General features: G+C 45.3%; 1 protein-coding gene across 1 annotated transcript; it reads right to left on the bottom strand.

Annotated features, from left to right (window-relative positions):
* Window positions 1-2,279: 2,279 nt before the first annotated feature.
* LOC125517144 (MEIOTIC F-BOX protein MOF-like) lies at window positions 2,280-7,581 on the bottom strand. The gene is made up of 5 exons (XM_048682333.2): window positions 7,360-7,581; window positions 6,365-7,270; window positions 6,012-6,173; window positions 5,771-5,924; window positions 2,280-3,454 (listed from the first exon to the last, which is right to left on the bottom strand). Exons 2-5 carry the CDS (start codon window positions 7,256-7,258, stop codon window positions 3,192-3,194), a joined length of 1,473 nt encoding a protein of 490 aa, XP_048538290.1. The 5' UTR covers window positions 7,259-7,270; window positions 7,360-7,581; the 3' UTR covers window positions 2,280-3,191.
* Window positions 7,582-23,396: the final 15,815 nt, after the last annotated feature.

A 23,396-nucleotide genomic window follows, 5' to 3' on the forward strand; every position in this document is an offset into this window, starting at 1 on the left:
TCAGGTAAGAAACGTATTGCATGGCAAGGCATTAATGCCATTGGGGAGACAATATGTGAAGATTGGGTTATTGCAAGAAGACAAAAAGCATCACTGATAGTTTATTAAATCAAGTGCCATGCTCTGTTTTTTTGCAGGTCACAAAATGCTTGAGTAGCATATGTACTTACGTCAGTTGCATTCCATGTCTTCTGTCTCATCTATTTTATTTGAATTAGGAGATGGAAAAATAAAGGTAACCATTCTGCGTTGGAAATAATTTGTAGTTAAAAGAGCATGCCATGGCTTATCTGAGAAACACATAGTAAGTCATGTTTTATGAATCAAGGAAACGAAAATAGCATGATCACCCCCTCGTCATGGCTTCAGATGTAGTGAAACTTTGGGAAGTGAAAACACATGCTCTCACTTTATGATGTTTTATGAATCAACTGAAAACAAGTTTGGAGAATGAGGGTTTGGCCCTATGTACACGGTTAATTATGTTCTTCAGTTTTGTTTGTTAATATGTTCGCTAGAATGTCAAGACGATAATTCATGATTTAATTGTTCAAACCCAGGGGACATGTTCTTTATATTAATTTCTTTTAGATTGTTGTTTGGTGGCCCATATAGAGTTACATATGCAAAAGGAGGGGCACAAATTTGGAGATTGGCCAATAATATAGTTATTTAGTTTATTTATAAGAACTCTACTTCATTGTTGCAGATCAATTCCGAGGATATGAGAAATGATGTGCATATTAAGGCCTAAAACTTCTATCTGCATTTGCAACTTAGTTTCTCCTTCTAAAAAGGTCTCCAATCTTCCTTAGTTACTGCAATAGATCACCTAAACTGAGAAAATAGTGGCTTGTCATACTTCCAAAAGAGAAACACTTGGGCATCTGTAGGTCAACAAAGTTGCTTCCTTGACACTTTTAGGTACATACTACCACATGGGAGATACTAAGCCATTTAAATTGAGTGTCTAGCAAATAGTTTGTTTGCCGTTCAAAGCTTATGTTACAGCAAGGAACAATGGATATGGAATAAAACATGTAACTAGCTTGGTGAAGAATCTTCTACTAATAACCAGCCTTAGGAAGATCCTACTCAGGTTACTTATATCGCTAAAAGACCCAGTCTTTCAGTTGTTCTCCATTTAACCATGAAGATGGAATGCTTTATTTCGTTTACAAAAAACTTGTTGCAGAATAAATTTAATTTGGTTGATGGGCAATGCATGTGTATTACTACATGCATACATAGTGGCATGCCTTTTTAGCATCATCTCTACCATGTTATATTAGTGCATGCTGCCTAACAATTCTTCTATTTACCATTCTAAGTAATTGTTACCGTAGGGAGCAGATGACATAGGAGAGGTCTGAGGAGATGACCACTCTTCTATTTACCTGCCCAATAATTCTTCTATTTACCATTCTGAGGAGATGAGTAACCAGTTTTGCACAGGTACAACACATTCTGCTGACAACAAGCATGCACAACAACATGCTCACGTTAGTTGTAGAAACAAAAACATCACTATTTAAATTGGTCTCCGTTCATTTGTACAAACAGTGTTTCCAGTTCACTTTCATAGCCGCTACAAGATAGCTTTGCTTCGATTGGTAAACGAAGGCTCTGTATTATTAGAAACATGCTTCCTTGCATCCCCGGCTCTTTTGTCCTCTCTTTATATGTACTCTCCCCTTGTTTCTTTTACCCTGTGTCCATCACATCTAACATTTGTACTTTATATAGCACAAGTGGTCTTCATCTCGGTGGTGATTTTGCTATTGCTCTTCTTAGTCCAACGCTTCAGCACTGACAAGGTCAGGTACACCTTTGCTCCAGTCATCTCAATGTGGTTCCTTCTAGTTGCTGCCACATTTTTTTTTGAAGGTCACCGGGGGAGGGCAAGGCCCTCCACCTGAATCATTTTCTTTTTTCTATTGCATCAAGCCCATGGAAGGGGGAAGAGTTTTACACATGAGAGAGGGGGGGGGGGGGGGGGGGGTAGGGGGGGGCATAGGCGCCACACCAAACCTCAAAAAGCTAACTTGCTCGCGAGAACGTTGCTGGCACATTGGGATGCACAACCTCATTGTTCATGACATTGGTGTTCTGCGGGCCTTCAATCCGATGTATATAGTGCTCTCTTTACTTCAGAAATATCTAGAAGATCTTTAGATATAATAATACTACTCCCTCCGTTCAGAATTACTTGTCGCGGAAATGAATGTATCTAGATGTATTTTAGTTCTAGATACATCCATTTCCGAGACAAGTAATTCCGAACGGAGAGAGTATTACAGGTCCAATGTTAAATTATGTAATGGTCATTTTGGTTGCGTGATGTGTATATTTATATAATATGAGGTGGTGCTTGGTTCAAAACCATCGTCTTTTATCTGCAATGTCAAGACATTAACAACTACATGTGTGTTTGATCGATAATAGATTCTAATGTTATAGCATATCTCCATATTGATATACATGAGTATCGTTATAGCATTGCCTCCATATTGACATACATAAGTGATACTGAGGACCAAACATGACAACCGAATGTACCAAGGCAAGATAAGTGCGCACAGGCCCACTCAGGTGGCGCCACCAGGTGGCGCCGCAACCTCTAGTAATAGGAAAGAAACTTCAGCGCAGCAGCGCGTGACCAGTCTTCTACCTCTTGCCCCTATCTCTTCGTCAATTGACTGAATTACACTGGTCAACAACGACGGGCGGGGCATGGCCAGTGCATCGCCAGTGGCTGAGACGTCGAGGAACGATCTGCAGTTTCAGTCGCTCAGTCCGACCGGTTAAAGACCGGACCGGAGCGAGTAAATTTCGGGCTGAAATTTAGAGACCGGACCGGCCAGTTTCTTCAACGGGCTAGGACCGATCGGTCGGTCCGGTCTGGAACGGGCCACGAGCGGGCCGAAAAGCCCGCTCGCTCCGTCCAGCCTGAATAATACGTGTGTGCACCCTTACTAATAGTGTATAGTGTAGGATTCACAATGAATCACCTTCCGGCCGCCGCCGAAGGAGCCGCGAGCGTGGGAATCGCCGGCGGACCGCCGCTCCAAAGACCATCTTGTAGGAGTACATATTTTCAGGGCGACCCTCAGGTAGGCAAACAGGAGTAGTATCGTTCTTTCCGAACAAATTTTCGCTACATCTATATGGAAGTATTCATCAGTTCTAATTTATTTGCAGAGGTTGATCGACCTCCCGCGCCTGGGATTACTGGGGCTGCTGGACGTCGCCGGTTCCCCAGGTGGTTTGGTTCCGGCTCCATCATCCACATCGCCTCTGTGATCACCATCGCCCGCACTAGCCTGACCGAGTACCACCCGCTGGTCCTTCAAAGAATCCCTCAGCGATCCCCTCTTGGAGATCTTTGCGGTCCATGTGAATTTCCCTCTCGTTGGCGAGGTATTGGTCTTCATGGCATGGCTACCCAGATCATCTGCCAGCAGCGCAAAGAAAGAAAAGAAAAACGTGAACGCTTTTTGCTCTGAAAGAGCACAACGGGCATTACAACATCCCAAATCTGAACACGTTGATTTCAGGGTATGCTTGCTCTGCTCTTACTAACTTCCTACTTTCTGGATTTAAGCCTGAAGAATGAAGAAGTGCTTGGGAAAAAGGCAAAAGGAGATGGAATTTGAATTGAGCTCTGGCGACACAGAGGTGACATGGGGCCCGTGGCGGGTCTCCGACGTCAAGCTAGTTTTATCTAGTTTTTTGTTTACCTATGTTGATGATCTCTGGTGTGCTCCAGACAGACTATGTAGCGGGAACAAAACTATGTTTAAGTTTTCAAATTTAGAGTATGGTTTGCAAGATTTGTTCTGTGCTGGGGTTTAAGTGCCTGCAAAATCATTTTAGGGCGAACCGTAAAACGATTTTACGGGTCGGAATTTGGCACATCTGCTAGAGTTGCTCTAAATAGACGCAGAATGGCACGGTGCTCCCCAAGACGCAACATCCAAGGGTGCCACCTCCCCTCTGGACCAGCAAAGTTAGCAGAGATCAAATAGGAGGAACAAGAAAGCAGGCGAATAATTCATAACACAACAAGTTATGCACCGAAGCCAGAAAAGACATACCAAGCGAGTGCTCGTACTAACCTGCAGTCCATGAACCAAAAGTGCAACAGAAATTACAAGACACCATAAAACAAAGTCTAGAGTTGACAAGTTACATGATCCGAATTCTGCACTATTCCTTTGTTCGGTAGAATTGGCATCAGATGCACACACACCAAAACGACGGAAACCTTGTCGCAGCACATACTTGCACCTTCCATTTCTGAATAGTCAAGAGATGGTAAATCCATCGACAATCCAGATCATCTCACCCTTACAAGAAACCGAAACCTGTACACAAATGAAACGGTTTTGCTAGAACTCATCTAGCTGAGTTCTACTTATGTCTCATTCACTTTTATAGTCATTGGATGTGGTGCTAGAAGATGCGTGTGTGCTGACGTGGGTTGGTACTCCTTCTCTATCTATTTTGTTTTCCATCTGAATGAGACCAAATTATATCTCATCTAAATGAGTTCTAGGCACTCCCCAAATGAAAAGATAAGTCTGATGTGTCCGCAGAAGTATGAAATGCACGGCTACTTGTGACAATGAAAATGAAGATACTGGAACAATTTGGAATATATCAGCATGTGAAGATACTGTAGACATTTGAGTTACTGTTCAGAACTAATATATCAGCATGTGAAGATACTGTATCACTCCCTAAAATGCACCGATGCGGATACGTGTATCGGTATCAGGCCAATACCGATACGTAAATTCGTCATTTTGGAAAAGTGCCAATACGGGGTTACGTTTGACTAATTTTAAAAAATAATGATAAATAGTTCTTTAATATGAAGTATGACCAACAATTTAACTTGTATGTTTTGATTTTTTTCCTAAACATGGTGAAGGTGTAGATTTCATAGAAATACTATGCAGAAGAACACCAATACAGAGATGTTTGTAGTGCAGGGAGGGTAGCTGCCCATTAGATAGAAATTTCTATGAGAGAGGGGGAGGGGGTTGGAGCAAGAGCACTGGATTAGGCATCACCGGCTTGCCGCCGGCGAGCTACTACTCGATCCTGAGGGTGGGGGTGGGGAGCATGCCCTCGAGCTGCTCCTGGATCCTGCTGGAGGGGAAGCCAGGGAGGAGGTGAGTCAGATGAGGACTGAAGAGCGGGAGCTGCCGCCGGTGAGTTGCTGCTGCCTGCTGTTGAGAGGAGAAGGCACCGAGTCGGAGAAGAGGATGTGAGGAATGAGGAGCACAAATCCTCCCAAGATCGCCCCTAGCTTGCCGCCAAGTTCGCCGCCGCAGATTGAGCCGCCGTCTAGGTCAGGACTCAGGAGGGCGGGAGGGAATGGGATCAGGATACATTGATTTCCTAGAGTATCCGTGTATTCTACATCACTACTCTAAATTAATCAATTCAGACATTTGTGCTATTGCCGAATAAAAGCAGAACTAATCAACAAGTCCATATTGTGTTACATTGCTGTTCGGGCAACACATATACTGAATATCCTTTGCCAACAGAATGGATTATATTGGTTTCATTTCTAAGCCTAGCCAGACTTGGTCCAGACCTTTCGTATCTTAAAACAATTTGGAATCCCTACAAATTGTTCCTTGTTCACAATTCTTCAGGTTTTTTTATTTACAGCCTGCTTTCTTAGTTTCTTTCTCACATATGAAAGCTAATTTAAGAACATAGAGATCATGTCAGGAGTCATTAGTTAGCTTACGTATGTTAAATGCAGACAAGAGCTTCAAGACTTTGAGAATCTTCTCGTCGACCACATTACACTTGACTTCAACCATGTTTAGGTGCTCTGATATTGCAGACGGACCCTCCATTGGACTGTACCTTCCTTTCATTTCCACTTTATGATCTGGTCCCTATGGTAAGAAAAAACATTGAACCAATATAGATAGCCGATAATAACGTTTCACACTATAGCAGTTGTCCATTTAGAAGATTTATACCTTGGAGAAAAGTTGAAGAGTGAGCTTCTCTAGAACTGGTGAATTTTGTAGAATGCAAGCTAGTGGACCCAGGTCAGGAGCCTCGCACCAGTACTCATTGAGCAATAAAGTCTTTAACTTACTAAATGTAGGGCGGCAATTCAAATCTCTTGTGAAAATGAACTGGAAAGAAAAATAAAATAAGTAATTAAATCAAGTAATCCTTACTAAAAATGCAAGATGCTGATCTAAGACCCACAATCTGTTTGTGATGCATATGCAATCTGTTTATCTCTGATTCTCTAAAAACAATGTAGATAATGGAACACAAAAAGCGATAACACAAATGAAAGAGTTAAAGATAAGTGTCACACCTTTCCCAATTCAGATATCAGTTCAAGATGTTTAGCACTTGACATCCCACCCAGAAGCACTGAATTGCTGCGGCCATCGTTTTTTGATAGACAATTCCCACATCCGTTCTTATTAGCTCCACAGAAGACACCAGAGTTATAATTCAAACAGACATCTTTGCAGCCTTTGCCAAGATTCACACATGCAGTCTGTAGCAACGGCATGTTTTCAAGAAAAGGGGTTTTACCCACAAAGCAATCTAGTTTCAAAGAGACAAGGCCTGGAGTGGAAATCCTGAGCCGGGAATCTGGGTCACAGAAGCAACTAGTGATGCTCAAATGCTTTAGGGAAAGGGACGATATCTTCCAACCATTGATTTTGCAATCATTCATCTTCAGATTCTCCAATGCTGGACAGCTAGCAAAATCAAGAAAGCTCTTTTGTAGGATTAGACCATAAAGGTCCAATGTTTTCAGGTGCAGAGACACAAGAGGCATGTCGTCTAGGGGGAGGTAATCATCCTCAAGGATATGAAGGGTGAGCACCCGAACTTTGCAAATCACAGCAAAACGGATCCATAGATTCACATAGGGCATTTCGCCTTCAGAGCAACTGTAGAATTTCATCTCAACACTTTCTAGGTCGGTGCGCTCGCGCAGCATCAGCAGATGTTCCACGAATTTCCGGAGGTCTTGGACTGGGACATTCTCCTCATCGTCATCAAGGCCTACGATGCGCAGGCCTGTGGTGGACCTCCAAAGGTGGCGCCAGCGCCGGGCGAGCACGCACGTCCGAACAGCCGCCTGCGCTGGGAGGAAGGAGAGCACGTACTGTAGGAGACTGTCGGGGAGGTCGTGGACGGTGGTGCTCACCGTCTCCGGCGGCGCACTCTTGCGCTTCTTCCTGGGAGCCATGCGTCGTCGGCGCTGCAAGACAAGAAAGGATCAGACGGCGCGAGGGTGGAGCGAATGGGATGAGATGGGCAGATGGATGCCTTCTGGCGGACTCGTCTCACCTGGCCGGTAAGTCGCCGCCGCGAGAGCCGGAAGATGGGCGGATGATATGGTCCTAGGTAACTAGCACTCGATTCTCAACTCCGGAACACCAGATCCATCCAGGATACAAATTGGAGTAGCTAGGGTTTCAGCAAGAATGGGGATTGGGGAGCAGAGCCAGGAGGTGGAAGAGGAACTCGCACACACGCCCAAGTAGCCACCTCACTGAATTCTCCACGGAAGCGGGGGTTGGGCTTGGCCTTCCTCTTGGGCCGGGCTGCCCGGCGTGCCAGTTGACCCGGTCGCTCTGGTGACATTGCCTCCCATTTGATTCGGCTTGTCCCCTGAGCCAACGCCCTTGAAAATCTTGATTTGAGTGGCACCTTGTCTTCCGAGGTGGCGAGCGGCATGGGGAAGGGTGTGGCCGTGTGGCTAGGTCTCAGTCGAACCAAATCTCAGTCAAATGACATAACATACAAGAAAGAAAATGAAAAAAAAAATATTTTTTTTTGCATAAATCTCAAGATAAGATTGCATGGATATATCATCGACCGACACTTCGTTAAGTTTCGGTCAACTGAGACTTAGCAAGATTGCACGGGGAAACCTACCAGTGGACCAACACCTGCTTCACTTGCGTGTTAGCAATCTAAGAGCAAGTATAATATGGTGACATAAGTGGGCTATAAGGATTGCCACCTCAGATTTATGATGATGTGGAGGAGAGAGGAGAGGAGAGAGAAGAGGGGTGGGATGTAACTAGTAGCTAGCTACAGCACAAGCTTCAACACACTTATGAGAGAAGAAGGTGGGGTCAAGTATTAACTACCTATTGTATAGAGCCAGAAACTATTATATAAATGAGCTTTTATCTTGGCTATAAGTGAGCTGACACAAAGATAGAGCTGGCAGCCGGCTATATTATTAATCTTGCTATAATAGTACATCACCCTTGATCTACTGCTCTCACGCTCAAATCCGGGTAGCAATTGTTGGGGAACACAGTAATTTAAAAAAAATCCTACGCACACGCAAGATCATGGTGATGCATAGCAACAAGAGGGGAGAATATTGTCTACGTACCCTCGTAGACCGTAAGCGGAAGCGTTATGGCAACGCGGTTGATGTAGTCGTACGTCTTCACGATCGACTGATCCTAGTACCGAAAGTACGGCACCTCCATGATATGCACACGTTCAGCTTGATGACGTCCCACGAACTCACGATCCAGCATAGTGTCGAGGGAGAGCTTCGTCAGCAGGACGGCATGATGACGGTGATGATGATGCTACCGGAACAGGGCTTCGCCTAAGCATGACTGAAGTGACTGAAGTGATGCTTAACCAAAATCCTATGTCTTCGAGCGAAGACTATGAGAGCAAATCTTGTCCAGAGCTGGATAAGTCAGCTTTGCTTGTAGCCCAAGTAAAGTTGCCGTGTGTGTTTGAAATCTGACCGTTGGAACACGTGTCAGTTCCTTAGTGACCGAGAGTCATTTCGGACAAATCATGTCGGGTTGCCTAGTGGCTATAAATAGCCCACCCCCTACAACCATAAACGGTTCGCTGCTCATAGTTAGTGTACGGCTTTTGTCGTTTGAGAGCAACCCACCTCGAAGCCTTTGAGAGAGAATTCCTTGCGAGGATAAATCCCTAACCACTCAGAGCCAAAGAGAGTTAGGCATCACTGAAGTCTTCCTGTCTGTGTGATCTGAAGACTTATTACACTTGAGGACTGTGAATCCTCCAGCCGGTTAGGCGTCGCGTTCTGAGCATCCAAGAGTCATTGTGGATCGCCGGTGAAGGAAGTCTGTGAAGGTTTGGAAGTCTACCTTGAAGACTTACCAGAGTGATTGGGCAAGGACTGGGTGTCCTTAGCTCAAGGGGAATAAGGTGAAGACGCGGTCTTCTGAGTTGAATCTCAGCCTCCCTAACCAGACGTACAGTTGTCACAGCAACTGGAACTGATCCAACAAATCATTGTCTTCAACGAGTCACTGGTTTCATCCTTCCCATTCCTTTACTTACTGTTTTCCCTGGTGAAGTTATTGCATGATTGCATTATCTTTTGTCTTCATTGAGTGACTGCTTGTTCTGATTGGCTTCACTATATCTTCCTACCTGATCTTTACTGCCTAGCTTCTATTAGTCATTGTGTTTTCACTTCATTGAATACTTGACTATGGTTTGCCTAGTGTAGTCTACCTTCCGCTGCATGGTAATAGGTTTATTTCTATTGTTTGTCTTCGAAACTTCCATGTTTTGAAGACTTTCATAAAAATCGCCTATTCACCTCCCTCTAGTCGATCACTAGCACTTTCAATTGGTATCAGAGCAAGGTACTTCCTTGTTCTGTGTGATTCAGTTTAACCACCTGGAGTTTTAGCTATGTCGACTGCAGGGATAATCAAAGTCTCCTCTGCGTGCCCAGTCTTTGATGGAACTAAATATCCCTACTGGAAGAATAAGATGCGCATGCATCTTGAAGCCATTGATGTCGAACTATGGTATGTCGTCAAGAATGGTGTTCCCAAGGCTGGTGAAGGTGTCACCGCTGCTGATGTCAAGAAGTTCGTTCAACTGGACTCCACTGCCAAGAACATCATCTGTGGTCATCTGACCTTTGGAAACATCTAAGCTAGTCTGGGACCGGCTCTTCAAAGTCAACGAAGGCGTCTCAACCCAGAGAGATTAGAGAATCAGTGTCCTTCGCAATCTCTTCAACCGCTTCAAGAGAAATGACAACGAGAATGTTCAGCTCATGTTTGATCGACTCACTGACATCACAAATGAGTTTCAAGCCCTCGGCGCCACTGAGATCACCAAGCATGAAGTCGTCAAGACACTCCTGAGATCACTTGACAACTCGTTTGACACCCTAGCCCTGATGATTCAAGAACGTCCTGACTTCAAAACACTCGATCCGTCCGACATACTTGAGAGGCTCAACACACACGAGTTTCAGCTTTCTGAGAAAAGAGACATCTATGGTCCCAACTATGGGAGAACTCGTGCCTTGAAGGCAAAAGCTGTCTCCTCATCTGAAGAAGAGTCTGACAGCAGTTCTGATGATCCTGAAGACATTGGAAAGGAGCTTGCTATGCTTGTGAAGAAGTTCCAAAAATTCACCAAGAAGAAAGGCTTCAGAAAGTCCTCACGATCAAGCTCAAGGAATGATGAAGCTTCTGCTCATGACTACAAGAAGAGAACATGCCACAAGTGCAAGAAACCTGGCCACTACATCTCCGAGTGTCCGCAGTGGGACAATGAGAACAAGAAGAAAAAGAAGAGCAAGGAGTATGATTCTGACGACAAGAAGAAGAAGAAATACTCAAAGTCTTTTTCCAAGTCCTTCTCAAAGTCTTCATCACACAAGAAGAGCTCATCTGGCAAGGCACGTGCGTTTGTTGGTAAGGAAATGGATTCAGAGGAGGAGTCCGCTTCTGAGGAGGTGGAGGTGGAGTCCGAGGAGGAGTCCGATTCTGGCGTTGCGAGTCTGGCTACGGCATACGTTGCCAAGTCCATCTTCAACACTAAAGACAATGACTCCGTCACCGACACCGATGCAAATGACAAGGACTACTCCGCTCCTACCTACTTCTTCATGGCACGCGGTGCCAAGGTAAACACACGCACTACTCACTATCAAACTTCTAGTGAAGATGACTCTGATTGTGGTTCCAAACCCAGCTACAAAACACTTGCTAAAATTGCAACTGAACAACAGAAAGCTATGGAACATATTCAAAAACTGTTAGACAAAAGCGATGACCTGTTAGACGCTGAAATGACTCAATCTCAGTCCTTAATTGAAGACATAAAAAATCTTCACGTTAAGTATGAAGAACTTGAAAGTCGTCATGAAACGCTCTCAACAACTCATGAAAAACTTTCCTATGATTATCTTCAAAGGAAGCAAGATCTTGAGAAATTGAGAGCGGCTCATGAAGATCTTCAAAAGGAAAACGAGTCACTTCGTGCCAAACAGATCAGTCCCACTCAGGAAGGATTTGAACCACCATGTCTTAAATGTATTGAGCGTGACAACGCTACTTCTGTTGCTGGTTGTTCTACTGCCGCTACTATTGCAATATCTTCAACTGCTGATGTGCCAACTAACCCCTCTGCTGAGGATGCCACTGCTATTGCTGATGAGAATGCTAGGTTGAAGACATTGCTTGAAACAGAGATGTTCAAAAGCCTCAAAGGGCATCAGACACTATGTGATGTCCTCAAAAGGCAGATCCTGAACCGAAACCCTAGGAAAGAGGGTGTTGGGTTCGAAAGGAAAATGAATGCTGATGGCTCTTACTGGAAACCTGAGCAGTACCCCAAAACCACATGGGTTGCTGCAAAGGGACCTTCAGTGGATCCATCCACCCTATCTGGCTTCACTTGTGCTAATCCCATTGTTATTGATGAATCCTTTGATGCAAACTATAAACTGTTTAAGAATCAGAAGGGTGAAGTGTTTGCCAGGTATATTGGTACTAACTGCAGGAATGGACCGCCTATGAAGAAGGTCTGGGTGCCGAAAAGGTGTTTGGAGAATCTTCCTGTGAATGTCGTCATGACACCACATGTGAAGAAGACAAACCCCAGACCACAGGCTTCATACGGTCCAAAGGCTTCATATAGACAGATGACTCACCTGAGTCGCACTAACGCAAATGTTTTGCAGGGAAGCCATACTCAGGCCTATGAATATGAGCGCGTTTCATCAAACCGCCATGTTCATAAGACCAAGAACTATTCTGCTTATTCTTATGAGTACTATTGTCCACCTGCAAGTTTTTTTGCTAGGGCTCCAAAGCCAAAGTTCTTAGATGCTCCACTTAGACTCATTGCTTCAAAGCCACCCTTGAAGATGTGGGTGGCTAAGAAAGCTTAACTCTCTTTTGCAGGGAAAGGTCTCCAGCCAAAAACCAAAATCGTCTGAAGCTATTGCTGGGGACCTTAAACATCTTGTAGGGCGCAAGATCAAATGCCCAAATGGTCTTATTATGTATTTTGTTCCTGAGTCGCTTGCTACTTGCCCTATCAGTCCTAACCTCGATCTAAGCTTTCATAATCCACTTTCTCATCAAATGTTTTTACTTTACAACTCTCTTCGTGAAGCCTATCCCCCTAACTGCACTGTAGGGTACGACACCAGCTGCTTCAGAATGGATTATTGATAGTGGGTGTACTAATCACATGACTGGCAAGCAAAGTCTTCTTATGGACTCAACCTTACGTCCATCTGACAAAAGTCACATCACATTTGCTGACACTCGTAAAAGTAAGGTATTAGGTCTAGGTAGAGTTGCAATCTCAAAGGATCAACACATGTATAAAGTCATGCTTGTTGAATCCCTTGGTTTCAACTTAATGTCTGTCTAAATGCTTTGCGATTTAAACATGATTGTGATGTTTGGAAAATATCGTTGCCTTGTTCTAATGGAATCTGACAAGTCTCTAGTGTTTGAAGGGTATCGGAAAGATGATTTGTACGTGATAGATTTCTCAGCAGGACCACAACTTGCCGTATGTCTTCTAGCAAAAGCTTCAGAATGCTGGCTCTGGCATCGGAGGCTAGGGCATGTTGGCATGAGGAACTTGCACACTCTTGCAAGAAAGAAGCATGTCATAGGCATCGAGGGCGTCAAGTTCAAGAAGGATCACTTATGCGGTGCCTGTGAAGCAGGAAAGATGACGAGGGCCAAGCATCCCTCGAAGACAATCATGACAATGACTCAACCCTTCGAACTGCTCCACATGGACCTTTTCGGTCCCACTCATTACTCAACTCTTACTACTACTGCTTGTCTCTATGGCTTTGTCATTGTTGATGATTATTCAAGATATACTTGGGTGCATATAATCCTCTACAAGACTGAAGTGCAGGATGTCTTCAGACGCTTCGCCAATCGAGCCATGAACAACTATGGCGTCAAGATAAAGCACATCAGAAGTGACAATGGCACTGAATTCAAGAGCACTGGGCTAGATACATATCTTGATACTTTGGGCATCACACATGAATTCTCAGCTCCGTACACGCCACAGCAGAATGGCGTCGTCGAACGCAAGAACATAACACTTATTGAGATGGCTCGGACGATGCTTGATGAATACAAGACTCCAAGAAAATTCTGGCCTGAAGCCATTGATACTGCATGCCATATCATCAACCGTGTTTATCTTCACAAGCTTCTGAACAAGACATCCTATGAGCTCCTTACTGGCAAGAAGCCAAATGTCAGTTACTTCAGAGTATTTGGTGCCAGGTGCTGGATCAAGGATCCACATCACACTTCAAAATTTGCACCAAAAGCACATGAAGGTTTTATGCTTGGATATGGAAAGGATTCGCACTCCTACAGAGTCTTCAACCTCTTTCACTATAAAGTGGTTGAAACTGTGGATGTGCGGTTCGATGAGACTAACGGCTCGCAAAGAGAGCACCTGCCAAATGTTCTAGATGAAGTTCCATCCAGTGAATCAATCAAACTTATGGGAACTGGAGAAATCATACCATCTGAAGCTCGGCCTGAAGAGGAACTTATCATCTCCACACCTGATCAACCTGAAGACAATCCTTCTAACGATGAAAATGATCAGCAAGAGCAAAATCTTTGTCCTGTACATCCTCGTGTTGCAAATGAAGTACAGATTGAGAGAATAATTGATAGCATCAATGCACCAGGCCCACTCACTCGTTCAAGGGCAACACAGCTAGCTAATTTCTGTGGGCACTTCGCATTCGTATCAATATCTGAACCCAAGAAAGTTGATGAAGCCTTCATGGAGCCTGAATGGATTCAAGCTATGCAAGAAGAGCTTCAGTAATTTGAACTGAATAATGTATGGGAACTGGTTAAGCGTCCTGATCCTCGCAAGCACAATATAATAGGCACCAAATGGATATATCGCAACAAGCAAGATGAGCATGGTCAAGTTGTCAGAAACAAAGCTCGTATCGTTTCTCAAGGATACACTCAAGTTGAAGGAATTGACTTCGATGAAACATTTGCTCCTGTGGCTAGACTTGAAGCCATACGCATACTGCTGGCCTATGCAAATCATCATAACATTCTTCTGCATCAAATGGATGTGAAGAGCGCTTTTCTCAATGGCAAGATTGACGAAGAAGTGTATGTTGCACAACCGCCTGGCTTCGAAGATCCAAAACATCCTGATATGGTGTACAAGCTCAACAAGGCACTGTATGGCCTCAAACAAGCCCCTAGGTCTTGGTATGACACACTCAAAGACTTCCTGAAGAGAAAAGGCTTCAAACCTGGTTCCCTGGACCCCACTCTCTTCATGAAGACATATGATGGTGAACTGTTTGTGTGCCAAATATATGTGGATGACATTATCTTCGGCTGCACCAATCAGAAATACACTGATGAGTTTGGATATATGATGCAAGATAAATATCAGATGTCCATGATGGGAGAGCTGAAGTTCTTCCTTGGTCTTCAAATACGTCAGCAACGCAACGACATCTTTATATCTCAAGAGAAATACCTCAAAGATTGCCTGAAGAAATTTGGAATGCAAGATTGCAAAGGCTACATGATGCCAATGCCAGCCAAACATCATCTGGGTCCCGACGACAATGGTAAAGAGTTCGATCAAAAGGTATATCGCTCCATGATTGGTTCCTTGCTTTATTTATGTGCATCTAGGCCAGATATCATGCTTAGTGTTTGCATGTGTGCCCGGTTCCAAGCGGCACCAAAGGAATCACATCACTTAGCTGTGAAGCGAATTCTCAGATATTTGGCTCACACCCCAACACTAGGATTATGGTATCCAAAGGGCTCAGAGTTTGATCTAGTTGGATTCTCGGATGCTGATTATGCTGGTGACAAGGTGGATCGCAAGTCTACATCAGGCACATGTCATTTTCTGGGACGATCACTTGTATGTTGGTCTTCAAAGAAGCAGAACTGTGTATCTCTCTCCACTGCTGAATCTGAATACATTGCTGCTGGATCTTGCTGCACTCAGCTTCTATGGATGAAGCAAACACTCAAAGACTATGGCATTCACCTGAAGCAAGTGCCACTCTACTACGACAATGGAAGCGCCATCAAGATTGCCAACAACCCAGTTCAGCACTCGAAGACAAAGCATATTAAAATTCACCACCACTCTCTCAGAGATCATGTTCTGAAGGAAGATATTGATATCATACACGTCAACACTGAAGAGCAATTGACATATATCTTCACCAAGCCCTTGGATGAGAAGAGGTTTTGCAAGTTACGGTGTGAGCTAAATATCTTGGAATCCTCAAATGTCATGTGATCAGGCACACATCCTAACACTTATGCATGTTGATGACTTAGATGTGCAACACACGAAGTAAAGTATATCTTCAATAAATGAAGACTTACATTCTGAGTGTGAATACATTAACGTGGAATTTGACTTCGGAGCGCCACAATAATTGTGCGCCGTGTCTGGGTCTAATACTTCCTATACGGTGGGTAACGCCACCACCAAATTCTTCTGTTGAAGTGTTTTACCCATGGCGTTACATTTGCTATGTCTTCACATTTGGTTTGTCTTCATTTTCAACTTGTCTTAATGATTATCTTCACTATGTTGATATGATTGTCTTCTGGTATATACTGATTTGGTTTGGTTTCTGTCCTCTACAACATTCACTTATAGCTATGGCTTCTTGATGAATCTTTTGAACTAAGTGAATGTGATCGGACCCTAACCCCTCTATGCTTCTTTCCTAAGTCTATCTATCCAAATCATATGCATTCTATTGACACTGTCAAATGTCTTCTCTGCCTCAATGTCAGCAGAAGACACAGAGACAAACATTAATCCGTTTTCAATGCTAAATCCTTTCACCTGAAACCCGGAGAAGTGGGAACGACCACCCGACAATCCAGGCGTGCGTGGGAACGTGGAACAACCTCCGATGTGTTGCATGATAGCCACGTGTCCCTCAGATGTGAATCGCCAGGGGCACTTGTGTAATAACTCTGTGCTGTCCCTATCCCTATAAATACACGCCTCACCATAGACATTATCCTTTCTTCCACTCTCGCACAAACCCTAGCGCCACCGCTAGCCCTCGACGACGCCGGCGACGAAGCGCTTAGCTGCCGCGACCTCACCGATGCCGTCTTCACGCTGGCCGCAGACATCGTCTTCTCCGCCATCGCCGTAGGTGTCCTCCGTCGCCAAGTTAGGGCACGGACGATCGAACTGCTCGGCCTCCTCTCCCACTTCGTCTAGCAGTTCTTCGTGTGGTAAATAAAACTTCCTTTTTACGGCCCCCTTTGATCCTATAGATTCATCACTTTCTACCACAAGAAGTTTCTATTCACACAAGTTGGATCTATTTCATACTGCATCTCATAATATGCCTAGTATGTTCACTTATGCTTCACAAAGAAGTTAGATTCCTCACATGTACTTATTCGTGGATTCGTACAAATCTGGAACCAACTCTCTATCTATGAGTGAATGTCTTCGCACTATGAGGTCAATGTCTTCTAAACTGATTTATCTTCAAAATCTTCTGAGAATGCATATGACCTCTTCCCCTTCCCTCACACCTTAATGCTGTCACAGGTACATGTCCGTGGGAGAATCTCTTGGTTCTCATAGTCTGCATTCGTTTGCATAATTCTTACAGCATCACATTAACTCTCCCGAAGCCAGTTCATGTTTGACCAGAAAGCGGAAGCCTTTGAAGCCTTTAAACGTGTTGAAGCCCTTCAGTTTAAGCTTCATGGCACCAGAGAAACCTACAAGAAAGGGTGGCAGACAGCGTCTTGGCAACACCTCAAGAGATTTGCCTCATGACCTCTATGAGCTATACAAGACAGATCCAGAGGAGGACTACAATCAGCGAAAAACTCGAATCCAATGGATTCGAAGATATTGGGCAGAACAGTGGTTCAAGTACAGGTTTGTGACCCAGGAGTATGCTGAGAAGAATGCCATCAAACGACCATGGGGAGACATTCTATATAGAAATCTTCAACGCAAGTCCAGAGCTGAAGCCATTGAACAAGGCTTCTATCCTTGCATGGTCCGTGGACCGCAGCCTGCGGATGCAGACCCATCTTCATTACTGTGGTGCCGCGATGATAATCTGTTCAGGCGCAACCTTCAGTTTGCCAGGAACTCGGCCAAAGAGAACAAGAAGTCACGAGGCTTAGACTTCAATCCAGGCCCCTCTGCTCCTCGTGCTGATGGCACACGCGAAGCTGAACCCAATCTTGTTGGGCCCTTCTACAACCTGGAAGGTCTCATCACTCATATCATGGTTCAAGGGAAAGCCGTGGATGAGCCTGCAGATGACGCTGAATCTGATGAAGCGCCTGCACCGCCGAAGCCAAAGAAACTGAAGAAGCCTAAAGCTTCAAAGCCTGCTCCTGCACCAAAGGTCTTACAGGCGAAGCCTCTGGCCACTGCACCTCTTGAACACAGTGTGCAGTCTGAAGATTTGTCACGCATCTCCAAGCCCTCAAGAGTGAAGATGCCCTTGCAACCCACCAGCCAAGAACTGACTGCTGCTGCTATTCTACGCAATGATGCCATTGATCTGTCCAGCGATGAAGATCTTGCAGATGATGCTCTTGAGCAACTAATTAAGAGTAAAGAAGAAGCAGAAATCTTCAATGATTTGCCTCTCTTTGACGTAGCAATCCCCCACATCTTCATTGATAAGTGGTTTGAAACCCCCAATCTCAGCTTTGATGATCTGCAACTTCCAATTGGCCTCAGCGTCGCTTTCACTGGCGCCATTGCTTCTGAGCTAGCTCTAGCTCAGCGCATCGTTGAACTGAAGCAAATGATCGATTATGAGAAAGCTCAGTTCAAGAAGCACATGGCCAAGCTCAGCGTGCAAGATGTGAAAAACTTCAAGATTATCCTGCACGAGCTCAAGGAAGCCTTTCTCAAGAAACGTGAAGAAGCTAAAGGGTCTCGTGAGCACATGAAGAGTCTGGCTGACAAGTGCGTGCAAGCCTACAATGAAGTTGAGAAGCGCAAGGCTCTTGGGCGTCCTGGCATCGACCCCAGAATGGCGGCCAAGCCAAATAAGAAGAAGCCAGCTGTGGCCGAACCCGAAGCAACAAGGCAGGAAGTACATCCCATTGTCTTCCCTGCCAGTATGACAGGTTCGAAGCCTAAGGTCCCCACAGTGGCTTCAGAACTAAAGAAGACAAGGGCTGCCGAGGCTAAAGCTAGAAAGAGGAAAAATCCTGAAGCTTCTGATGCCGCTCCCTCCAAGAAGAAGCGCAAAACCAAGAAAGATCGGGCTGCTCCCATAGAGCCCCTTGTTGTCGAGCCCATCTCGGTTGCTCGTCCTGCCTCTTCGCATCAAGAACGACAGATGATAGTTCATGAGCCTGCTTCCACAGAGGCTCCTGAAGCTGAAGACATTCCAACAGTTGACCCCACCGCTGCTAAAGACATTGGTCACCATGACAATGTTGAAGATGATGAAGTCCTTCCTCAGATTGAGCACCAATTGGTATCATCGCCTGTGCTCACGCACAACGAACTCATCAGCATTGGTCGTCCTCTGACACCAACTACTCAGGATGCATCGTGGGCTGATCACCCACAGAGACAAGACACTCCAAGCTCTCCCCAACCGCAAGCTACCCCAACAGTGCAAAATGATGATGACTTTGAGGCCCCGCACGCTCCATCTCCACAAGCGTCGCCCGCATTACGCAGGCTTCGCAAAGGACCAAGGCCCCAAGTCACTCGCACAATGCACATGTTTGAATCCGAAGCCAAAATGGCTAAAGATGTTCCGGCTGCATCAGCCGATGAAGAAGAAGATGAAGAAGAAGCCCCAAGAGTTTCAAGAGTTGCTACACCCCCGTCTCACCAAGATGTTGTTCTCGAGGAGAACATGACCGACCCTCCAGCTTCTGAAGTGGAGGTTAACAACCCTGAAGTAGCCACCAACATCACTGCTGACGCCAATGACGTTGTCATGGTTGACGCCAATACGACGCCAGCAGCCAATGAGGTGCCAGAAGCCAATGAGGCACTAGAAGTCAATGCTGCAACACCTGAAGTCGATGCTGCAACACCTGAGGTCCAAGTACCTAAAGCACATGTGGCCCCTGAAGCCCATGAAGACAATGCCAATGCCCTTGTTCCCCCTCCAAGACCTCACACAATGGAGCTGGCATTTGATCGTGGTCAGCCAGTTATGGTTCGATGGCCCATTCTGACTCCTCCGCCTGCTGCTGGTCCATAATTTGAGTACCACGCCGAGCACATGCCTCAAGTTCAAAAGCCCAAGACAAGACTTCCACGATTCCCAGGCACTGCCACTTCACCTGGGGTCTTCAATGCAAATGGCTTCATGGCACATAATACCTTCTTCAATAGCTCCAAGAACCCCTATACAAGACCGCGCATTTCCTGAGATCGGTTCTGGAGCTATCAGCAGCGCAGCTACTATTCCTGTGTCCTATACAATCAAGGGCGCATATTTCCACATATGCGCCTCGACTCTGAAGCTATAGCTGGTCTGCCCTGCCTCGAAGAAGCATTGGACTGTTTCCGAGACGCTGGTCTGTTGCAGTTCGTCACTGACAAGGAGCACTAGAACGAAGAATTGCTGCTTCAATTCTATGCCACTCTTCATATTCGAGGCTACAACAGGGATCCGAAGACTTGGGTCCTTGAGTGGATGACAGGCAATGTCCATCATGAAGCTAAAGCTCTTGATATCATTGAGCTCACAGGCCTGCCCACTCCTGGTGAATACTATGAACCAGGTTGTCAACAACATCAAAATGCCTTGGAAAGCATCTTTCAGAAGCCAGAACCCAACATGAGTCAAATGCTGAGCATGATGAAGCCTCTGCCTCATGCCGCTGAATACCCATCTGAGTTCTTTGTTGAAGACCTAGAGTACCTGCCTCACACCATTTACCACATCATCAGGAAGACTCTATGGCCTGTCAAAGGACACTCATCTGCAGCGAAGCTTGAAGGAGCAATGAAGACTTTGGTTTTTTATATCTTCAATGGCATCAGCTTCAATGCTCAAGACTTCTTCATCAGGCAGTTGGCTGCGTCTGGCTCTGACATCTTTGGGTTGAAATTCTATGCTCCATGGGTCATACGTCTGATAAAGCGTCACTCAGCTTTCAACTATCAGCCGTCTGCGCGCAATCATCTTATATTCTTGCCCGAGGTTGATCTGTCAGTTGAAGCCATTCACCCAGAGCCTGCTAAGGATCCCATTTATCTTCACAATGCTGATCACCAAAGCTTCACCCAGCCCATTGAAGGGATTCCAGCCATTTCTCGTGTTTATCCTCTGGCTGGAAACACACGTGTCCCTCGTGCTCAAACTAATGTCACTGGTAGCACCATTGCGCAAAGGCCTCAAAGACGATCTCGTGTCCTCAATGACCGAGAGCTTCTCGTCGCGCTGCATCAGAAACAGGACAAACATCACGACTGGCTTAAGCGTCAGATGCAAAGCCTCTTGGTGGATGTCAACCGCATTCGCAATCTTGCCACCAAGAATGCCTTTGTCACTCATGAAACCTGTCGGAGGTCGTGGAAGAGTTTGACCCTACTGAGTGCTGAAGCTGATCTGCACGACGATGGCTTCACCGAACGCTTCAAGTTTGACTCAACTCCTCCCAGAAATGCTCACTTGCGTCGGACTCCCTCACTTGAAGACTCTGAATACTCGTCCTCAGCTGCAACCGTAAATGCCAGATTCATCGATGACCAAGATGATGCAATTTCACCTCCTCCACCTCCAGCGCGAATCAACACTGCACCATGTTCGTCTGCACCGCCAACCAACACCGACGACTCTGCTGCTTCACCAACTCCTCAAGGGAACGAGTAGGTGCTCTATGTCTTCAAACCTTTTTGGTCCTTACTGACAAAAGGGGGAGAAGCATATGAGTTGATAGTCTTCAAGCGGGTCTATATGGGTGGTTGATTTACTTTTTGCTACTTTTGCCAAGTGCTTACAACTCTCGTTTTCGATACATTTGGTTCTTTGAGTTGTAACACTTAAACTCGATGGTTGCCTGCTACTTATTTGCTATTCTGTGATGCGATGATAAATGCCGCATGTGCGACGATAAATTCCGCACTTAGATCATTTTTCAGATGTTCATTTTTCATTATGCATGTCATTATCTTCGTTACATCATATCTTGCATAATGACTTGTCATCATAGGTTGAAGAGGATCTCCACAATTACAACCTGCCATGTGCATTTGCATTCCAAAAGCAAACTACTTATATGCACATCTTCAGGGGGAGCCCTTGCAACTTATGAAGACAATACCCTATTCTTTACAAATTCACATATTTTATTCCCCGTTGAAAACTTCAACCAGTTTGTCATCAATCACCAAAAAGGGGGAGATTGTAAGTGCATCTAGTGCCACCCCTAGTTGGTTTTGGAGTATTGACGACAAACCTGGTTGAGGGACTAATGTGTTTGTGAGAATTGCATGATAACACAGGTAGAAGTCCCTCATTGATTCGGTTTTCCTACCAGAGATGACCCCTAAAAATGTATGAAGACATTGAAGTCAAAGGTGGTATGTGAAGATATTCACATTGAAGTCTATGACAAGAGAAGACATCGCATGAAGACTATGGAGCGTGAAGACTTAGTTGTTTCGTCGTTCTTTTTCTTCTTTGTTGAGTCATAGGAGCCACCGTACTGTTAAGTGGGGTCCAAGAGAACCAGTCAGAATGACTGAAGTGATGCTTAAACAAAATCCCATGTCTTCGAGCGAAGACTATGAGAGCAAATCTTGTCCAGAGCTGGATAAGTCAGCTTTGCTTGTAGCCCAAGTAAAGTTGCCGTGTGTGTTTGAAATCTGACCGTTGGAACACGTGTCAGTTCCTTAGTGACCGAGGGTCATTTCGGACAAATCATGTCGGGTTGCCTAGTGGCTATAAATAGCCCACCCCCTACAACCATAAACGGTTCGCCGCTCAGAGTTAGTGTATGGCTTTTGTCATTTGAGAGCAACCCACCTCGAAGCCTTTGAGAGAGAATTCCTTGCGAGGATAAATCCCTAACCACTCAGAGCCAAAGAGAGTTAGGCATCACTGAAGTCTTCCTGTCTGTGTGATCTGAAGACTTATTACACTTGAGGACTGTGAATCCTCCAGCCGGTTAGGCGTCGCGTTCTGAGCATCCAAGAGTCATTGTGGATCGCCGGTGAAGGAAGTCTGTGAAGGTTTGGAAGTCTACCTTGAAGACTTACCAGAGTGATTGGGCAAGGACTGGGTGTCCTTAGCTCAAGCGGAATAAGGTGAAGACACGGTCTTCTGAGTTGAATCTCAGCCTCCCTAACCAGACGTACAGTTGTCACAGCAACTGGAACTGGTCCAACAAATCATTGTCTTCAACGAGTCACTGGTTTCATCCTTCCCATTCCTTTACTTACTGTTGGCCCTGGTGAAGTCATTGCATGATTGCATTATCTTTTTTCTTCATTGAGTGACTGCTTGTTCTGATTGGCTTCACTATATCTTCCTACCTGATCTTTACTGCCTAGCTGCTATTAGCTATTGTGCTTTCACTTCATTGAATACTTGACTATGGTTTGCCTAGTGTAGTCTACCTTCCGCTGCATGGTAATAGGTTTATTTCTATCGTTTGTCTTCGAAACTTCCATGTTTTGAAGACTTTCATAAAAATCGCCTATTCACCCCCCTCTAGTCGATCACTAGCACTTCCACTACTCCCGGTGGGACTAGGATTCCCCCTTCCCTAGTTGGAGTAGGAGAGGGAAGGAAGGGGAGAACGAGAGAAGGACAGGGGGTCCGCCCCCCTCCCAATTTGGATTGGGCTTGGGGGGGGGGGCGCCCCCACCTTGGACGCCTCCTCCTCCTTTCCACTATGGCCCATTAAGGCCCATTGACTTCCCGTGAGGTTCCGGTAACCCCCCGGTACTCCGGTATATGCCCGAACTCTCTTGAAACCTTTCTGATGTCCAAACATAGTCATTCAATATATCGATATTTATGTCTCGACCATTTCGATACTCCTCGCCATGTCCGTGAT

The sequence above is a fragment of the Triticum urartu genome, chromosome 6A (assembly GCF_056163025.1).
Source record: "Triticum urartu cultivar PI428250 chromosome 6A, HENAU_Tu73, whole genome shotgun sequence".
In the NCBI taxonomy this organism is placed as follows: domain Eukaryota; kingdom Viridiplantae; phylum Streptophyta; class Magnoliopsida; order Poales; family Poaceae; genus Triticum; species Triticum urartu.